At 39.2% G+C, this 20,481-nt stretch overlaps 1 protein-coding gene across 1 annotated transcript in view; it reads right to left on the bottom strand.

Annotated features, from left to right (window-relative positions):
* Nucleotides 1-221: 221 nt before the first annotated feature.
* The window catches only part of ALG13 (ALG13 UDP-N-acetylglucosaminyltransferase subunit), an 89,700-nt gene continuing 69,440 nt past the window's right edge, over nucleotides 222-20,481 (bottom strand). The window contains 4 exon segments of the mRNA XM_062183040.1: nucleotides 222-1,236; nucleotides 3,898-4,072; nucleotides 5,870-5,910; nucleotides 16,722-16,910. Coding sequence (XP_062039024.1) covers nucleotides 971-1,236; nucleotides 3,898-4,072; nucleotides 5,870-5,910; nucleotides 16,722-16,910 — 671 coding nt within the window. The 3' untranslated portion in view covers nucleotides 222-970.

The following is a 20,481-nucleotide window of genomic DNA, read 5'->3' as shown; positions in this document are numbered from 1 at the left end:
CAAGATGAAAAACTGCAAAGCATAGGACAATAACAAAGTCTAGATTAATGTTCCATAATGGGTTTATACAGATGTTTCTGAAAAACAGAAATACAACCTAAAAAGGAACATCCTCAGGAGAAAAGAACTAGATACAGCAGTATGCATTGCAGTGACCTGAGATTAAATGACATTTCAAATGGCCCCGCAACTACCCCCACCAGTTCATGCTATAAATTCACATTCTTTTGCAACCAAAATGCCAGGGGAAAAAACATGTTGAAATAATCAAATGTCTGGTACACTCTTTGTGGCCATGAAAAAGTAAAATAGAAGAAAATCTCACACATTTTGGCCATTTTAAATGCTAGTTTTTATTTACTGCTAACTGTGCAAAGGACACCAATTCAATACTGTGCAGTAAAACAGTTACATAAATCCAGTTTTAAACAATAGTATATAGGATAAATCTAAAGCAGAGCACTGTGTGCCTTCAAAGCTGATTACCACAGAATACAGCTCAGTTCAGACAATTCTTAAGACATCTGAAGAACACTCTCATTTAATATTGAGTCACCTAGAAGCAAAGGCTTCTGGTTTTATTGTTTTGCTTTCTAGAAAAAAGCAGAAGTTATTCCAATTTTGCATGGTTTAATATGTGTGATCTTTGAACTAAGGAAACAGTTTGTATGACTTATTCCTTTTATCAGTTGTGACCATCAGCTAACTCAAAGTTGACAAGCCAGCTGATAGGAAAGCAGTTGAATAAAATGTGGGACTATTTGTACATTCAACTCAATTTCTTCATTCACAACTCAAAGAAATATTACTTTAATGTGGTATTTTAAATCAAAAGATAAAATATTCTTGAAAACAGATACAACAGTAACCATTCTACCCACCTAAACCATTTAAACACTAACATAAAAGACTTTCTAAAAACCAAAACAGCAAGAAATAGCAGTGCAAGAATACTTCATACTGTTGAATCTTACATATTTTGAGGTAAATAATGAGGAGCTGAGGAAGGTGGAGCAACATAGCCTGTTGGCCCAGGATTTATAGCACCATGAATTTGAGAAGAACTGCCATAGACTGCACCAACTGGATGCCATGAGGCAACACAGGTATAATCTGGCACAACAGGATAGCAGGCATCATAACCTGAAAAAGGTGGCTGTCCATAGGGATCTGACATTATTGGATAGTAGACTGCTCCATGAGGGATCGATGCAGGATCAGCATTTGGGAAAGTATCTGAAATACAGAATACATATGGTATACTTTATACACAAAAATTCACTGAAATAGATCACATACAGAATAAACAGATGTTCTTACAGGTGAAATATAATAATATCACTAACTGTAAGAAAGATCACAGCAACTGGAGCAGGGGCACTTTACATATAAATAATAGTGTCTAAAAGAAAACAACCAAAAGATAATATGAAAATTTTCAAATAAAACATTACATATAAGTTTGTGGAAAATGGATTCAAATCAGAACCACAATGATATATCACCTCATCCCAGTTGGAATGGCTATGATCAAAAACATAGTAGAGCCGGCGCCGTGGCTCAACAGGCTAATCCTCCGCCTAGCGGCGCCGGCACACCGGGTTCTAGTCCCGGTTGGGGTGCCGGATTCTATCCCGGTTGCCCCTCTTCCAGGCCAGCTCTCTGCTGTGGCCCGGGAAGGCAGTGGAGGATGGCTCAAGTGCTTGGGCCCTGCACCCGCATGGGAGACCAGGAGAAGCACCTGACTCCTGCCTTCGGATCAGCGCGGTGCACCGGCCACAGCACGCCGGCCGCGGTGGCCATTGGAGGGTGAACCAACGGCAAAAGGAAGACCTTTCTCTCTGTCTCTCTCTCTCACTATCCACTCTGCCTGTCAAAAAAAAAAATAAAAAAAAAACCACAGTAGAAATTGATGGTGTTTTAACCTTGCTATAGTGACCATACATATTAGACAAAAAAAAGGAATTTTTAATTATTTAGATTATCCCATCCCATTGAATCAAGATTGCCACTGCCTCATGGTTTACTACAACTAAAAAGAGCTCTATAAAAGATACATTGTACAAAAATGCAATGAAGTTTGACACTTTTTTTTTATTACCATGGGCCACATCATATCAGCTCACTAGAAAGAAGATTATATAGTGCTAACAACATTCCAAAAATATTACTATACTTTAAAAAAGGGAAGGGAGTAGAGAAAGGAAACTAACACTTCAAATATGCACCAGGTACAATATACTTATATATAGGCTGCAATCAGTTCTTCTAACAACACTGGCAAGCCAACTATTTCCCAGTTTACAGAAAATCCGGTTTAGGGAAGTTAAACAACCAAAATCACAAATATCAAGCAGCAGTGTTGGAATTTAAAACATATTTAATTAGATTAGTTCATACCATTTCTTCTGCCTCCTACTGATTCTTTCTAAGAAGAGCAGTCCAAAGATCCTACTCTAAACCCTCCCAAATGCTTTCCCATCTAAATTGTATTGTAATCACATAGATGGCAATCATCCTTACGGTCTGGCACAGTGGTTCTCAAATATTTTAGTCTCAGGATCACTTTACATTCTTAAAAAATTGAGAACTTCAAATAGATTTTATTTATATGGTTTATATCAATATTTAATATAGTAAGAATTAACATAAGAAAGCTAAAATATTAATGTGAAAAAACTACATATGTATAAATTTTATGAAAAAAATGATTTTCCAAAATTAAAAAAGTCACTGTTTTATATTTGTATGAATTTCCAGCGTATGGCTTAATAGAAGACGGCTGGACTCCCATAGATGCTTCTGTATTCAATCTACGATATGTCATTTTGGTTGAAGTATATGAAGAAATCTGATCTCAGAGACATAGCTGGAAAAGAGAATTTTTTAAATAACAAGACTTCTAGATATCCTGTGATGCTTTACCAAAGCTACCAAAGTGGTGGTTTCTCAAAAGTCATTACCAATATGGACTTTTCATATTATGTTACATTAGAATCCATTGTTTTACCTTGTACTTAGGTTAGATACTTTAGAAAACCAAGCACGGGTAACATCATGCATTGGTAATCAGGAAACTGTACCTCACTAAGCTACTCAGATCTTCCAAATGTTAACACATTTCATTATACATTTTAAGAAACTGGCTTCATTGCTCCACCTATCTTGTTAAAAAGTTTTAATTCCTGGGAAGCTGTCAAGCTCATGGTGGTAGATACAAGTTTTCCAAAAGCCTAAGTTTTACATGAAAACGAGTTTTCTTTGACAATAAATGCTACTAGTTGTTTTTCCAGAAATAATAGGGTCACTTTGTTCATTTGAGAAAATGATGGCGAGATCAACCAAGTCAGAATAATCAATCTGTCTATTATTCTTTCAAGTAAGAGTGCTCCATGAAAGTTAAGTCAGCTGGCACAATTTGTATCTCAATAGCACAAGAACTTTTTCTTAAGTTAATCATTGTACTTCACTCAATATGCAGATATGTTTCATGAATAGCTTCCATTCTATCACAAAGTATATGAAATAAAATTAGTCAAAGATATTTATTAAAAACAACATTTTTGATGAAACTGGAGAAGAAATAAAAATGGAATTTTTGTTTGGTGCTAATGCCTTGATTTGTGTTTAGGTGCCAGCAGTTTTACCCATTACTGATTTGTATACCTTCAATGCATATCTAACATAGTCAAAGGGGCAGATAAAATCTTACTGTGAATACTTTTGATCTCATGAATCCCTTGAAAGAGTCTCAGGGATGCAAAGGGGGCCACATATCATGCTTTGAGAATCACTGACTTAGTTTATGTTCCTAATAAAACATCTGAAAAGTATTACTAGATTACATACAATAAAATCCAATTGTCTGTCTTGCTGACAATTTCACTACATACTCACCATTTGTTGATGCTTCTGCCTGTGTGCCATCTGCTCTCCCTACTTCACTGTACGTGTGAGTAACAGTCTGGCCTATCAGAGGAGGTGGCTCAGGATACACTGGATAATTCTCTATAGGGAGTTGCTGCACATGTGGCATATAGACCATGGAGTGCCAGTAGTTCTGATGATAGCACTTGATAACAAGAAAGGGCAACAAAAAACAAAAAAAAATTTACTGTTTCCTATTATACCATAGAATTTCTCAGTGAAAAAAGCAATTGAGTCATGATTTTCAGGTATGGTAGCAATGACTGACATAAAAGAAATGACAGATAATTTGTTCTCTACTAGAATTTTAACATCTCATGCAGCATATGTTATTTCATATTTGGATCTAGGAATTCTTTTGGGAAAGCATCCTATGGAAATTAGAGATATACATAAACATCTGTATACAATAATAAATTTTGTAGCATTATTATTAAAAGCAAAAAACACTGAACCTAAGTATTCAACAACAGAGAATTGGATGAATTAATTATTATATATCTTTGATGGAAAACTATATAGGCAAAAATCATGCTGTCAAATATTTTAAGAAAAAATGATATTATTAAGAGATTACAAAATTATACAGTGTAATCCATATACTGGAAAAAATAAAAAGTTATAGGGAATATGATGAAAATGTACACTGGTTATACAGGTGATTTGAATTTCTATTTAATCCAAATGTACTGCAGTGGACACGACTGCTTCTAATATGTTAAAATATTAAAATAGCTACTCTGGGGTGGGAATTCTACATGGCAGATAAGACATCTGTGTCTAACATCAAAATACCTAGGTTTGATACCCAGCTCCAACTCCTAACCCCAGCTTTCTTCTAATGCAGATGGTGGGAAGCAGTGGTGACAGTTACAGCTCAGCACTTGGGTCCCTGCATCCATGCAGGTAACCTCGAGTGAGTTCCCAACTCCCAGCTTTGGCCTAGCCTAGCCCCTGGCATTGTGGACATTTGGGGAGCATTGGATGAGAGCTTGCTTTCTCTCTTTGCCCTTGAAATATTTTTTTAAATATCTAGTTTGCATTTCCTAGTACTCTTGTGATATAAAAAGCTGGAGAATATTTCAAATTCCTCAGTCCTGTAGAACAAAGTTTCCACAAGTGACTATAATAAACATAACTGAAGGGGCAAGTAATTTATCAATTCTTGAAAGTGCAATTAGTACAAAAGTCTCAAAAAACAAACCAAAAAAAAAAAAAACAGCCCACTACTCTGAATTTATAGGTACTATTTGGAGAAGGGTTTTCTGGAATATTGAAGGTTTCTGGGAAATTAGTGTCAGGGAATATGAAACAGGAGACTGTAATAGCTTATCATCTGCCAAATCTTAAGATGCACCATTCCTTTTCAGTAAATAAGTTATCTTGTATTATCAGAAGTGTTATTTCAGGAGGAAAAATAAAAGAACTCTCAGCTTAAATCAGAAATACCTTTAAGAAATATTAAGACATTTCTCAGTACCCATCTGTAGGACTCAAGTGGAGTGATGAAACCAGTGTTTGGCAAATATCTATGAACACATGAGTGCTTTAAAAATAATGTAGCTAACAGTCTGATTAGTTCTCATACAAAATGCAGAAATACTCATAAAATATTTTAAGTAGGCAAGGTAAATATTCTGTTTATTTGGAGACAGAAAAACAGTACAGAGTTGTAATGCTAAATATGAAGGCTAATCTAATATTTGCTGAAGTTGTGCTGCCAGAGTTTAGTCTCCACTCTTATAGTAAGAGAAACTTAAGCACTGGGAGGCTAAAGTAGAAAACTGACCTATAGCATATCTTCAGAGATCTCACAAGACAGAAACAAAATTTTTAGGCCCCTCACAGTATTCTTGGATTTTAAAGTTCAAGAGTCTGATTATCAACACACTTTACATTTTGAGTGTAGAGCTTATGAAAGCAATTTTAACATGACTCTTACCTGCAATCCAAGATTGAAATAGTACTGCAAAACTTTTGTGTCTAAAATTAAAAAAAAAAATTAGTGATTAGACTGACACAGGCAATCAGAACCATCATTTGGAAGTTTTTCTCTTTGAGTATTAAGGTAGGTATCAATGTAGTCTTCCACCATGACACTCCTCTCTCAATTCTACCTTAACAGTAAATGACCATTTACACATTATTATAGATAAGATCATTTTGTGATATAAAAATTAATCACTAACTACATATTTTATTTCTATTTTTAACATTAGATAGAATCAACAAGAATGCAATTCTGCTAACATTTAGGAAAAATGCGTAAAGGCATTTTCTTACTTGCCTAAACTACAATTCAACTTTAAAACAACTCTACTTATATACGCACTCACTTTGGTCCTCAGTTACTGGAACTATTAGATGGTACATATTAATGCTCTACTAATGCTGCTATTAGTGATGCCTGCTGAGACAACTAACACAACATGAAATAATTCATCTTGCTTTTTTTAAAAAAAAAATTTTGACAGGCAGAGTGGACAGTGAGAGAGAGAGAGAGAGAGAGAGAGAGAGGTCGGTCTTCCTTTTTGCCGTTGGTTCATCCTTCAATGGCCGCTGCGGCAGGCGCACCGCGCTGATCCGATTGCAGGAGCCAGGTGCTTCTCCTGGTCTCCCATGGGGTGCAGGACCCAAGCACTTGGGCCATCCTCCACTGCACTCCTGGGCCACAGCAGAGAGCTGGCCTGGAAGAGGGGCAACCGGGACAGAATCCGGCGCCCCGACTGGGACTAGAACCCGGGGTGCCGGCGCCGCAAGGCAGAGGATTAGCCTGTTGAGCCACGGCGCCGGCCCCATCTTGCTTTTCTTTACCATGGTTAACATACTACTGCTAGAACACTAAAGAAAAGAGGCAATGATTGAACTTAACTGGACTTAACAAAAATATTTCATAAATTAACTAGAAGTAAGGGTGAACAGAGGAAACAGTCTCAGTATTCCAATTGCATCTCTGAATGTATTTGTACTGACCTGGGACCCACATTTATTTTTATTCATATATAACCAGAATTCCACTAACAGAAGAACTCTCAGAAAACACCTCTCTGCTGTTATTTAAAAGCAATCAGCTTGTATTTTAACTATTATGTGGGAGTTTAGTATAAAACCCTAATGTGCAAGCTAAAGAATATGAAAAGATAGGTCATGAGACTCCTTGATATACACATTCATCAACACAAAAACTTGTATACAAATATCCATAGCAGTATTACTAAGAGCTAAATGGTAGAAACAACCCACATATGAATCAACTGATAAATGAAATGTGGTATATGCATATAATGGAATATTAGACATAAAAAGAATGAAATTCTGATACATGCTATGACACGGATGGACCCAGAAAACATTTTGCCAAGTGAAAACACTTTATATTGTATGAATCCATTTATGTGAAATGTCTAGAAAAAGAAAACCTATAGAAATAGAAAGCAGAGTTGTGACTGCTAGGACCAGACAGAATAGGGAATGACTACTAAAGGGTACAGAATACCTTTTGGGGGTTAACAGGAAATTTGATGGATGAGTGGATGGGTAAATTTTGAGTAATCACCATGCCAGCAAAGGCTTAGGAATAGAAAATTAGGTGCATAAAGTTCATGTAAGAATAGAAGGAGAAAAGGTTAGAATGGAGATTACATTATACTAAGTCATAAATGCCATCCTTAATTTGTTGAAATTTATAAAAACTAGAGAATCACTGAAGAGTTCTGAAGGTAAGAGACACAGAGTTGTACAGATATCAGAGTGGTCAAGAAGTTACTCTAAATGTTCAGAGATGAGGTGATAAAGGCACAATCTAGGAAGGAGGTGGTGGCTATTTTAAAAAATCCTCTATAACAAATTTCTAATAAGTCAGTCAAGGTTATCATGCAAACATCAATAGTATTTTTGTATGCTAGCATATAAGAATTAAAAAATCGAAGTTTAAATATTCTATTTACATAGTACCAAAAACCCAAACATATTTAACAAAAGATACAGAAGATTGTTATGCACACATACATAAACTGGTGAGAATCCAAAGATGACTCTAATAAATGGACAGATATAGTATGACAATATGTTTGTGGATTCTAAGTGTTAATACTGTTAAGATGGCAATTCTCCCCAAACTGGGCCACAGATTCAATGAAACCCCAAATTCTCAGAAGAATTTTTGGTTGGTAAAAAGCAACAATCAAATGGAACTGCAAATAACCTAGAATACCCAAAGCAATCTTCCCAGAAGACAGCTACAAAATTTATAAAAGTATTATAAGTTATACTATAAAAACAGTGTGGAGAGGCGCATGGATTGAAAAAAATAGATCAGTGCAACAAAAGAAAGCTCAGAAATAAACCTGCACTTAAAACAGTTATTTCATTTTTGACTGAAACACCAAACTAATCCAATAGAGAAAAGAAAGTCTTTTTCACAAGTGGTACTGCTGGAATACTGGATATTCATAAGGGAAAAAAGCAAACAATCTTAAGTCCCAGATCATACTATAAACCAAAATTTAAGATGAGGGCAGGCATCATAGAACAGGTTAAGCTGTCACTTGGAATGCCTGTGTCTTACATAAAACAGTAACAAGTTGAGTCTCAGAACCTCTGCTTCCAATCCAGCTTCTCGCTAATAGATCTTGGTAGACAACAGATGATGGCTTCAGTGCCTGGGGTCCTTCTCCTACATCGGAGACATGGATGGACTTCCAGGATGCTGGCTAGGGCTGAGCCCAGACCTGGCTATTGTGAGCATTCGGGGAATGAACCAGAAGATGGAAGATTGTCTAAGACTTTTAAGTGGATGAACATGCACTTAAAAAAAATTGAGATGGATGGCTAACCTAAATACAAATAAAGCTTTCAGAAGAAAATATAGGAGAATATTTTCAGGACTTTGGAATAGGCAAAGGTTTCTTTGGTTATAGAAAACAATAAAAAATTGACAAATCAGACTTTATCACCATTAAAATCCTTTGCTCATCACGACACCATGAAACAAATAAACAAGTAAACCACAGAATATTCACAAAACATATCTGACAGAAAGACTAGTATTCAAAATATGTAAAGAACTTTTACAACTCAATAACACAAGTGGTACAGAGGCGGCATTGTGGTGCAGTGGGTTAAGTTACAGCTTTGGATGCTTGATTTGGTGATTTAAGTCTCAGTTCCTTCACCTCTAACCCAAATTCATACTAACGTATCCTGGGAGGCAACAAAAGATGGCTCAAGTGCTTAGGCCCCTGCCACCCAGGAGTGAGACCCAGATGGAATCCCAGGTTCCAGACCTTAGCATGGCCCAGTCCAAGCTGTTGCAGGCATTTTGGGGAGTGAAACAGCAGATGGAAGATCAGTATCTCTGTTACTCTACCTTTCGAGTACATTAAAATAAACACTTAAAAAAAGAGAAATATAAGGACCAGCATTGTGGCATGGCAAGTTGGACCAATGCCTGCCACACTGACATCCCAAAAGGGCACTGGTTCAAGTGTCAGCTACTCTACTTCGAATCCAGCTTCCTGCTAATGTGCCTGGGAAAGCAACAGAAGATGGCCTGAATGCTTGGGCCTCCCCCACCCACATGGGTGACCTGGATAGAGTTATGGGCTCCTGGCTTTGACTTGGCCCAACTCTAGCTGTTGTGATCATTTGGCGAGTGAAACAGTGGATGGAAGATTCTCTCTCTGTCTCTCTGTCTCTGTCTCTCTCTCCCCTCCTCCATGACTCTTTCACATAAATAAATCTTAATAAATAAACAAAACACTTTTTAACAACAAAATATTGGGGCTGGCACTGTGGTGTAGCAGGTAAAGCTGCCGCCGGCAGTGCCTGCCAGCATCCCATATAGGCACCGGTTCAAATCCTGGCTGCTCTACCTCTGATCCAGCTCTCTGCTATGGCCTGGGAAAGTAGTACAAGATGGCCCAAGCACTTGGGCCCTTGCACCCACGTGGGAGACCCAGAAGAAGCTCCTGGCTCTTGGCTTCAGACTGGTGCAGCTCTGGCCTTTGCGGCCAATTGGGGAGTGAACCAGCGGATGGAAGCTCTCTCTCTGCTTCTCCTATCTCTGAGTAACTTTCTCTCTTTCAAATAAATAAATAAATCTTAAAAAAAAAAAAAAACTGCTTCCATCCACCACAGGTCAAATTTCATCATTCAAATGTAAATGTTCCCTATAAAACACAATCTTTAAAAATATTTATTTGAAGGGCAGAGTTACAGATCTCCCATGCGGGTACCAGGAGCCCAAGTATTTGGAGCATTAGCAGGTAACATGATCAGCAGCAGGGCAGACAGGATTTGATCTGGTACTCAGAAGGGATGCTGCTCATCTGGTGTGCTGGTATTGCAGGGGGCAGCTTAAGCTACTGTGCCACAATGCTGACCCTACATTGTATTTTTTAAAAAGAAAAATATGCAGATAGTTAATCAGCAGATGTGAAAAATACTCAAACTGGATATCCACATGGAAAAAACTCAATCTAAACACAGAATTACACTCATCACGAAAATTCACTCAAAATGGATCACAGATCTAAATGTAAAACACAAAACTATAAAAGTCTTAGAAGACCAGAGAGGAGAAAATCTAGATGGATTTGGCTTTGGTGATGGTTTTTTAGATACAACACCATAAGTACAATTCATAAAAGAAGTAACTGATAAAGCAGACTTAATTAAAATAAAAAACGTCCATTCTGTAAAAGACACTGTCAACAGAATGAAAAGACAAGTCATAGACTGGGAGAGAAGATATCTCTGATAAATATTTTTACCCAAAATACACAAAGAACTCTTAAAATTCTACAATAAGAAAACCTGTTTTAAGAAATGGGATGGGGCCGGCGCCGTGGCTTACTTGGTTAATCCTCTGCCTGTGGTGCCGGCATCCCATATGGGTGCCGGGTTCTAGTCCCGGCTGCTCCTCTTCCAGTCCAGCTCTCTGCTGTGGCCTGAGAAGGCAGTGGAGGATGGCCCAGGTGCTTAGGCTCCTGCAGCCGTGTGGGAGACCAGGAATAAGCGCCTGGCTCCTGGCTTCAGATTTGCGCAACTCCGGCCATAGTGGCCATTTGGGGAGTGAACCAACGGAAGGAAGACCTTTCTCTTTGTTCTTTCTCTCTCACTGTCTAACTCTGCCTGTCAAATAAAAAAAAAAAAGACACTTTCTGATGTATTTAAAAAAAAAAAAAAAGAAATGGGCCAAAGACCATGACAGACATCTCACCGAAATACAGGTGGCAAATATGTATATGAAAATGGCATATGAAAAATCCAAATCCAAATAATGAGGTGCCATTCCACGCCTACTAGAATGGCCAAAATCCAGAACACTGACAACACCAAGTACTGTTATGAATGTGGAGCAAGAAGAATTCTCATTTGCTGCTAGTGAGAATACGGAATGGTACATCCATCTTAGAAGAAAGTTTGACCATTTCTTATAAAACCAAACAAAAATTTGCACATACATATTTAGAGCAGCTCTATTCATAACTGTTCAAATTAAGAAGCAATCAGGGCCAGCGCTGTGGTGCAGGTTAATCCTCCGCCTGCGGCACCAGCATCCCATATGGACGCTGGTTCTAGTCTTGGCTGCTCCTCTTCCAATCCAGCTCTCTGCTATGGCCAGAGAAATGAGTAGAAGATGGCACAAGTCCTTGGGCCCTTGCATGCATGTGGGAGACCGGAAGAAGCTCCTGGCTCCTGGCTCCAGATCGGCCCAGCTCCGGCCATTGTGGCCATTTGGGGAGTGAACCAGTGGACGGAAGACCTTTCTCTCTGTCTCTCCCTCTCACTGTCTGTAACTCTACCTCTCAAATAAATAAACCTTTTTTTAAAAAAGAAGCAACCAAGATGTTCTGTAGGTGAATGAATATGCAAATTGTGGTATACCCAGACAATGGATTAATTTGCAGCTCTCAAAAGAAATGAACTATTGAGGTATAAAAATACATGGAGGAATCTTAAATGCACACTACGAAGCAAAAGAAGAAGTCAATCTGGAAAGGCTAAATACTGTCTATACAACTGTGTACAAGTATGCAGCATTCTGAAAAAAGTCAAAACTATGAAGATAATAAAAGGATCAGTGATTGCCAAAGGTTGGTGGGGGTGGGGAGGACAAATATGCTGAGCACAGAAGATTTTCAGGGCAGTGAAAATACGTGTGATACCATAATGGAGGCTACATGTCATTGTACAATTGTCCAAACCCATGAAATATATAACAGTACATGTCAACCATAATGTAATCTATGGCCTTAGGTGACAATGATGTGTCAATATAGGTTCATCAATTATAACAAATGTATCACACTGGTGGGGGGGTCATTTGTTAATATGCGAGGCTATGCACTTGTGGAAACAGGTGGTACATGGGGAATTTCTGTACCTTCCTCTCAATTTTCCTATGAATAGAAAATTGCTCAAAAAATGCAGTACTTTTTTTATTTGAAAGGCAGACACACAAATACACACACACAGAAACAGAGACATCTTCCATCCACCAGTTCACTCCCCAAATGGCCATAATGGTTAGGGCTGGGGTGGGCCAGGCCAAAGCTAGGAGCTTCTTTTGGGTCTCCCATGTGGGTGCAGGGGCCCAAGGACTCTGGCCATCTTCTACTGCTTCCTCAGGCACACTAGCAGAGAGCTGAATCATAAGTGGAGCAGTCAAGACTAGAACTGGCAGCCATGTGAGATGCCAGCATTGCAGGTGGCAGCTTTATCTGCTATACTACAATGCCAGACCCCAAAAACATATTGTTCATCAGTCACCAAAATGGCTAAAACTAGAGAGTGGCAACCCTCAATGATGGCAAGGATGAGAAAGAACTGGAATTATTATACATTACTGGTGGGCATGTAAAGTGGTACAATTTGGGGAAAATGTTCAGGGCCAACACCGTGGCATAGAAGGTTAAGCTTCCACCTGCAGTATTGGCATCCCATATGGGTGCTGGTTCATGTCCCAGCTGTTCCAAGTGCTTGAGACCCTGCACCCAAGTGGGATACCTGGAAGAAGCTCCTGCTTTGGCCTGGCCCAGCCCAGCCCTAACCATAATGGCTATTTGGGAGTGAAGCAACAGATGGAAGATCAATCTCAAGATCTTTTCTCTATTTCTCCTCTCTAGCTCTGCCTTTCAAATAAATAAATAAACCTTTTAAAAAATATGTTCAGTAGGGGGCCGGCACCGTGGCTCATTTGGTTAATCCTCCACCTGCAGCGCCGGCATCCCATATGGGCGCTGGGTTCTAGTTCCGGTGCTCCTCTTCCAGTCCAGCTCTCTGCTGTGGCCTGAGAAGGCAGTGGAGAATGGCCCAAGTTGTTGGGCCCCTGCACCTGCATGGGAGACCAGGAATAAGTGCCTGGCTCCTGGCTTCAGATCAGTGCAGCATCAGCAGTAGCAGCCATTTGGGGAATGAACCAACGGAAGGAAGACCTTTCTGTCTCTCTCTCTCTCTCTCTCTCTCTCTCTCTCTCTGTGTGTGTGTGTCTATAACTCTGTCAAATAAAAAAAAATGTTCAGCAATTTCTTATAAAAGCAAGAATATACTTCTCTGACCCAGCTATTTCATCCAGCAGAGAGCTGGATCAGAAGTGGAACAGCCAGGACTTGAACCAGTGCCCATATGGGATGCCGGCGCTTCAGGCCAGGGTGTTAACCTGCTGCACCACAGCGCCGGCCCCTAAATACTGTATGTTTACATTTATATGAAATGATAAAACAGATAAAACTATGGTAGGAAGAAATCAGAACAGTAGTTGTCTCAGGGATAATGGAGATGGGAGCAGGGAAAGAGTGGGAAGAGGCATGGAAGAACTTTGTTGCATAATGGTAACATTGTGTACCTTGATGCAGATTTGGGTTACACTGGTACATGCACACATATGTTAAACTCAGCTAGTTTTAAGTTTTGGACATTCCATTATATGTGAATTTTGCAAGAAAATGAAAAACTATGGATGGGTCTTGTACAATTAGTTAAGCCACTGCCTAGGATGCCTGCATCCCATATCAGAGTGCCTAGTTTGAGTCCCAACTACTCTGTGCTTCTGATTAAAACATCTGAGAAGCAGCAAATGAGGGTTCAAGTACTTTGGTTCCTGCCACCAACATGGGAGCCCCAGAGGCAGTTCCTGACTCCTAGTTTCAGCTGGGCTTAGCTCCAGCTGTTGCAGGCATTTGGGGAATAAACCAGCAGTCGGAAGATTTGTCTTCTTCACTCTGTCACTATGCCTTTCCAATAAAAAAACCTTTAAAAAAACCAAAAACTACTGAACTCCAACTAAATGATATGTACACTGAAGGTTTTTGAAATTTTACTGTGATTTTGATACATAATGGTTGTACATACTTGAGTACAGTGTAACATTTCAATAAAAGTACATGTTGTATAATGATCAAATCAGGGTGTTAAGCATATCCATTACCTCATTTACCATTTCTTTATTTTGAAAAATGGAATACTGTCAACTATAGTGACCCTACTATGCAACAGAATACCAGAACTTTTTTCTCGTATCTAACAGCAATTTTGTACCTATTGACCAATCTCTCCTCCATCCTCCCCAGCCTTTGTAACCACTATTCTATTTAGTACTTCTGTTTTAGATTCCACATATAAGTGAGATTGGGTGTTACTTGTTTTTCTGTGCCTGGCTTAATGTAACAACCTCTAGGTTCATCCATGTTGCTGCAAATGACAGGATCTCATTCCGTTTATGGCTGAATAGCATTTCATTATGCACATATACCACATTTTCTTTATCCATTTAGGAGAAATATACTGACATCTATAATTTACTTTTAAATTCATATAAATAAGATGGATTAATGAACTGATGGAGACGGAAAAATGTACATACATGCTATAAAGAAAACACAGCTAAACGTTAATGATAGAATCTAGGTGGCGAATAGAATATTCATTTTAAAATTCAACCTTGATGTGTGTTTGAATATTTCCATAACACAACGTTGGAAAAGAGCAAAGTCAGCATTATACAGTGATTGACTACAACTCTGATATAGGTAGGTAAGAGAGGGGAGAGAGTAAAGAAATCAGGGTTTAGATAAAATACCTTTTATTATTTATATATTTATTTTTTATTTATTTTTTATTTATTAGGTGGAAATGTTACCACTGCTAACAAACTAAGAAACCACGGAGAAGAGTCAGTGAATCAACATTTTGTGTGGGCTAAGAAGAAAGGAGATAAAAATGAGGAATTTCATTATGGACTTTTAAATTTGAAATGAAAGTTGAAAAGCTACATGAAAATGTGTAGCAAGTAGGCCAGTGCCATGGCTCAATAGGCTAATCTTCCACCTGTGGCGCAGGCACCCCGGGTTCTAGTCCCGGTTGGGGCACCGGATTCTGTCCTGGTTGCTCCTCTTCCGGTCCAGCTCTCTGCTGTGGCCCGGGAGTGCAGTGGAGGATGGCCCAAGTCCTTGGGCCCTGCACCCTCATGGGAGACCAGAAGCACCTGGCTCCTGGCTTCGGATCAGCACAGAGTGCCAGCCGCAGCGCGCTGGCCGTAGTGGCCATTGGGGGGTGAACCAATGGAAAAGGAAGACCTTTTTCTCTGTCTCTCTCACTGTCCACTCTGCCTGTCAAAAAAAAAAAAAAAAGAAAGAAAGAAAGAAAGAAAAGAAAAGAAAATGTGTAGCAAGTAGCTAGAGAAAAAAATATCTGATAATTCTGAGGCCAAGGCTACCTAGATTTAGGAATCAGCTACCTCAAAGTATTAACAATGAAGTTTGAAGGAAGGAAAAAAGGACATCATGAAGTCGAAGAAAATTTTGGCAATTAATTTGGGATTGGGGGAAAAAAGCCCAAAATTGAATAGAAAAGCAGCTAGAAATATCAAGAGAATGTCACAGCAAAGCAAATATTAGGGGCTGGCATTTTAGCACAGGGGGTTAAGTCACTGCTTGCAATGCAGGCATCCCATATGAGAGTTGAAGTTGTGGTTGCTTTGCTTCTGGTCTAGCTCCCTATCAATGTATCTCGGAAGGCAGCACCCACATGGGAGACCTAGACAAAGTTCCTGGTTCCTGGCTTTGGCCTGGCCTACACCTGGTTGTTAATGCCATTTTGGGAGTGAAATAGCAAACAGAAAACAGATGTCTGTCAGTGTGTCTGCCTCTCTCATCCTCCCACTGTCACTCTGTTTTTCAAAGAATAATACATCTTTCTTTTAAGAAAACAAAGTATAAGTAAACTACAAGGAACTTTCAAGTACAATTCTCTTTTAAGCAATGCTGCCAAACTGAAGGATAACTTCCAATGGAAACCACTCTTTAGCTATTTAAGGTAATGAGCACATGGCTGAAATCCAAGCAGATCAGATCCCCAATTCTCCCCTAAAACCCTCTGCATGTCTTCAAAATTCATTTGGAACCCTAAATAACAAAGACTGCAACAATTTCATATACTTGTGGAAAGAATTTTAAAAATGGAGAAAAATATGACCCTGACTCCTGCTTTTAAAGAAAAACAGTGGAGAAAAGGAAAGATATCCATTTGAGAATCTTTTTCAGGAAAGATATGTCACTACCCAAAAAAAGGATCAAAAGTCAAATCAACTATCTACTTGCTGATTATGTAAATGATACCCTTAGCTTTCAATCTCTCCATTCTGTAGTCAAATACCTGGCATTATGCTCAAGTTCATTTCCATTTGGGTGATCACCCCAGTTCTCTCATAGGTCAAGCATAAGAAATATGCACCAAGATTTTTTAAAATATCAGACTTAAATAGCCCTCACCAAGTCTCTAAATCTACTTACCTTGAGGCAGGTCACTGCCACTTGGATCACAGGAGTAAGGCGGAGGTGGTGGTGGTAAGTTTGAAGCCTCTCCCATCTCAAGAGAAGGAAGTGGAGGTGGTGGTGGTGGTGGTGGTACTGGTAGAGAGGCGGCAGCAGCAGCAGGAGGAAGAGGAGGAGAGTGGTATGGATAAGACTGTGAGACAATCACTAAAAAAAAAATAGCAATGCATAATGTAACACCTTATAAACAGCTTATCTTCTGCTTTTATGTTCCCTGTATGGTCATGGAACTCTTAATTTTCATAGTTTCACTTAAAGATAAAAACTTGCAAGGTGGGGCCAATGATGCAGCTCAGCGGGTTTAAGCTGCCACTTGCAACACTGGCATCCCATACTTTGGTGCAAGTTCAAGTCCTGGCTGCTCCACTTCCAATCCAGATTCCTGGTTATGTTCCTCAGAAAGTAGCAGAAAATGGTCCAAGTACTTGGGTCCCTGCCACACATGTGAGAAACCAGGAAGGAGTGCCTGGCTCCTGGTTTGGCCTGGTCCAGACCTGGCTACTGAGACCATTTGAAGAGTGAATCAGCAAATGTTAGATCTCTCTCCAGTCCCCCTTTCTCTCTCCACCTTCCATCTTCTCTCTCGTCCCCTTCTTTTACTCTGCCTTTCAAATAATAAATTCTTTTTTTTTCAAAAAATATTTGGTTACTTAGTTTAATATATAATTTAAAGCAGCAATCTTTCATGCTTAAATCACAAGATGCATAAACTAATAAGAAACTAAACTGCACAGATTTCATATTTTAGCAATCTTTGAGAAATTCTACTGGTAACATCTGAGAAACATGGGAAATTTTATATCACAACAGTTCCATATCTAAGGAGGTACAAAACAAAACAGGCTAAATAAACATTAAAGGGCTAACTTTAATGTTCTCTACCTCTTAATATAGTTTAAAAACAATACTCAGTGTCTCACAGTTTTAGATATAAGAAATTAAAATATAATAACATTTAAATATGAATCTTCTATGATAATAAAGGAGAAATAATGTGACTCTTCCCTAGTTAATACATACATCCTCCTCTTTCTCTCTCTACACACACATACACACACACACGACATGCCAGTTAAATTTTTCTAACAAAAGATGAAGGATATAACCCATCAAGTTTACCTAAATCACTTCAGCCAACTTAGAAATTCAAGTATGAAACTTCACCACTATGTCACCTGCACTAACATTTTCATACTGAGAAGTATAGGAAGTTTAGTATCATCATTCAATAAATGTTTAAATTCAGAATTTCTGCCCAGTGAATTAGTACAGGAACAGTCAACACAAGGTTAATTTGTTATAGTAGTAATTTAGCAATAAGTAATCCATGTTGTTTTCATTCAGTGACAAATAATAACAATATATTCATCTATACCTTTTATATACTTACAGGGTAATGGTTATAGGAAATCTGTATATCTCAGGGTTATCTAAAACTTGGTTACCAATTTCGGGGTGGAGGTCTGGTGATAAAACTTTCTCTTTTGATTGTGGCAGTAGTTATACAACTCCATGCATTTGTCAAAACTATAACTTCGTACCCCAAAAATGAATTTTCCCATATATAAATATTAAATTTTAAAAACTTGCTTAACTGACTGTTGGAGCTTTTTCATGCACTTATAAATCTTCTTTTCTTAAATTTTTTTTTTGACAGGCAGAGTGGACAGTGAGAGAGAGACACAGAGAAAGGTCTTCCTTTGCTGTTGGTTCACCCTCCAATGGCCGCCGCGGCTGGCGCGCTGATCCGATGGGAGGAGCCAGGTGCTTATTCTGGTCTCCCATGGGGTGCAGGGCCCAAGCACTTGGGCCATCCTCCACTGCCTTCCCGGGCCACAGCAGAGAGCTGGCCTGGAAGAGGGGCAACCGGGACAGAATCTGGTGCCCCGACCGGGACTAGAACCCGGTGTGCCGGCACCGCAAAGCGGAGGATTAGCCTGTTGAGCCACGGCGCCGGCCGCATTTATAAATCTTCTACAATTTGAGAATGATTTTCAGAATATCCTTAAGAGAGGCCGGCGCCGCGGCTCACTAGGCTAATCCTCCGCCTTGTGGCGCCGGCACACCGGGTTCTAGTCCCGGTCGGGGCACCGGATTCTGTCCCGGTTGCCCCTCTTCCAGGCCAGCTCTCTGCATGGCCAGGGAGTGCAGTGGAGGATGGCCCAAGTGCATGGGCCCTGCACCCCATGGGAGACCAGGAGAAGCACCTGGCTCCTGCCATCGGATCAGTGCGGTGCGCCGGCCGCAGCGCGCCAACCACGGCGGCCATTGGAGGGTGAACCAACGGCAAAAGGAAGACTTTCTCTCTGTCTCTCCCTCTCACTGTCCACTCTGCCTTTCAAAAAAAAATTTAAAAAAAAAGAATATCCTTAAGTGCTAAATCTATGAATTTGTTTTCAATAAAAAAGTTATTCAACAAAGCTCTTCTCTTACTCCTTTTAAACACTCAAAATAAGTCACATTTTAAAAAAAGAAAATGGAGTAAACTCAACTAGCTAAAAATAGCAGAGTGTGATTATGATCACTAGGTAAAAACCAACTAATAGAAAAAGACCTACATAAATTTTTCATGGACCTGAGAGAATCAAAGGTAGAAATATTTGAAGGTCACATTGTCTGAACTCATCATCCTTTTTTTTTAAACTTTTATTTAATGAATATAAATTTCCAAAGTACAGCTTAAGGATTACAATGGCTTCTCCCCCATAACTTCCCTCCCACCTGCAACACTCCACTTTCCTGCTCCCTCTCCCCTTTCATTCACATCAAGATTCATTTTCAATTCTCTTTATATACAGAAGATCAGTTTAGCATATATTAAGTAAAGATTTCAACAGTTTGCACCCACATAGAAACACAAAGTGAAAAATACTGTTGGAGTACTAGTTATAGCATTAAATCACAATGTACAGCATATTAAGGACAGAGATCCTACATGTGGAGTAAGTGCACAGTGACACCTATTGTTGACTTAACAAATTGACACTCTTGTTTATGGCGTCGGTAATCACCCTAGGATCTTGTGATGAGTTGCCAAGGCTATGGAAGCCTTTTGAGTTCACCGACTCTGATCATATTTAGACAAGGTCGTAGTCAAAGTGCAATTTCTCTCCTCCCTTCAGAGAAAGCTACCTCCTTCTTTGATGACCTGTTCTTTCCACTGGGATCTCACTCGCAGAGATCTTTCATTTAGGTCATTTTTTTTTTGTTTGGAACAGTGTCTTGGCTTTCCATGCCTGAAATACTCTCATGGGCTCTTCAGCTGGATCCGAATGCCTTAAGGGCTGATTCTGAGGCCAGAGTGCTGTTTAGGACATCTGCCATTCTATGAGTCTGCTGTGTATCTCGCTTCCCATGTTGGATCGTTCTCTCCCTGTTTTATTCTATCGGTTAGTATTTGCAGACACCAGTCTTGTTTATGTGATCCCTTTAACACTTAATCCTATCATGATGATCAATTATGAACTGAAAAAAAAAACTGACACCCCACTGGCCCAACAAACTAAAAAAAGAAAAGACCCAAATCAATAAAATCAAAGATGAAAAAGGAAACGTAACAACAGACACCACAGAAATAAAAAGAATCATTAGAAATTACTACAAGGAGTTGTATGCCAACAAACAGGGAAATCTATCAGAAATGGATAGATTCCTGGACACATACAACCTACCTAAATTGAACCAGGAAGACATAGAAAACCTAAACAGACCCATAACT

The sequence above is a fragment of the Lepus europaeus genome, chromosome X (assembly GCF_033115175.1).
Source record: "Lepus europaeus isolate LE1 chromosome X, mLepTim1.pri, whole genome shotgun sequence".
In the NCBI taxonomy this organism is placed as follows: domain Eukaryota; kingdom Metazoa; phylum Chordata; class Mammalia; order Lagomorpha; family Leporidae; genus Lepus; species Lepus europaeus.
The sequence above is the reverse complement of the archived record's forward strand: the minus strand, read 5'-3'. Positions and strand labels throughout refer to the sequence as shown.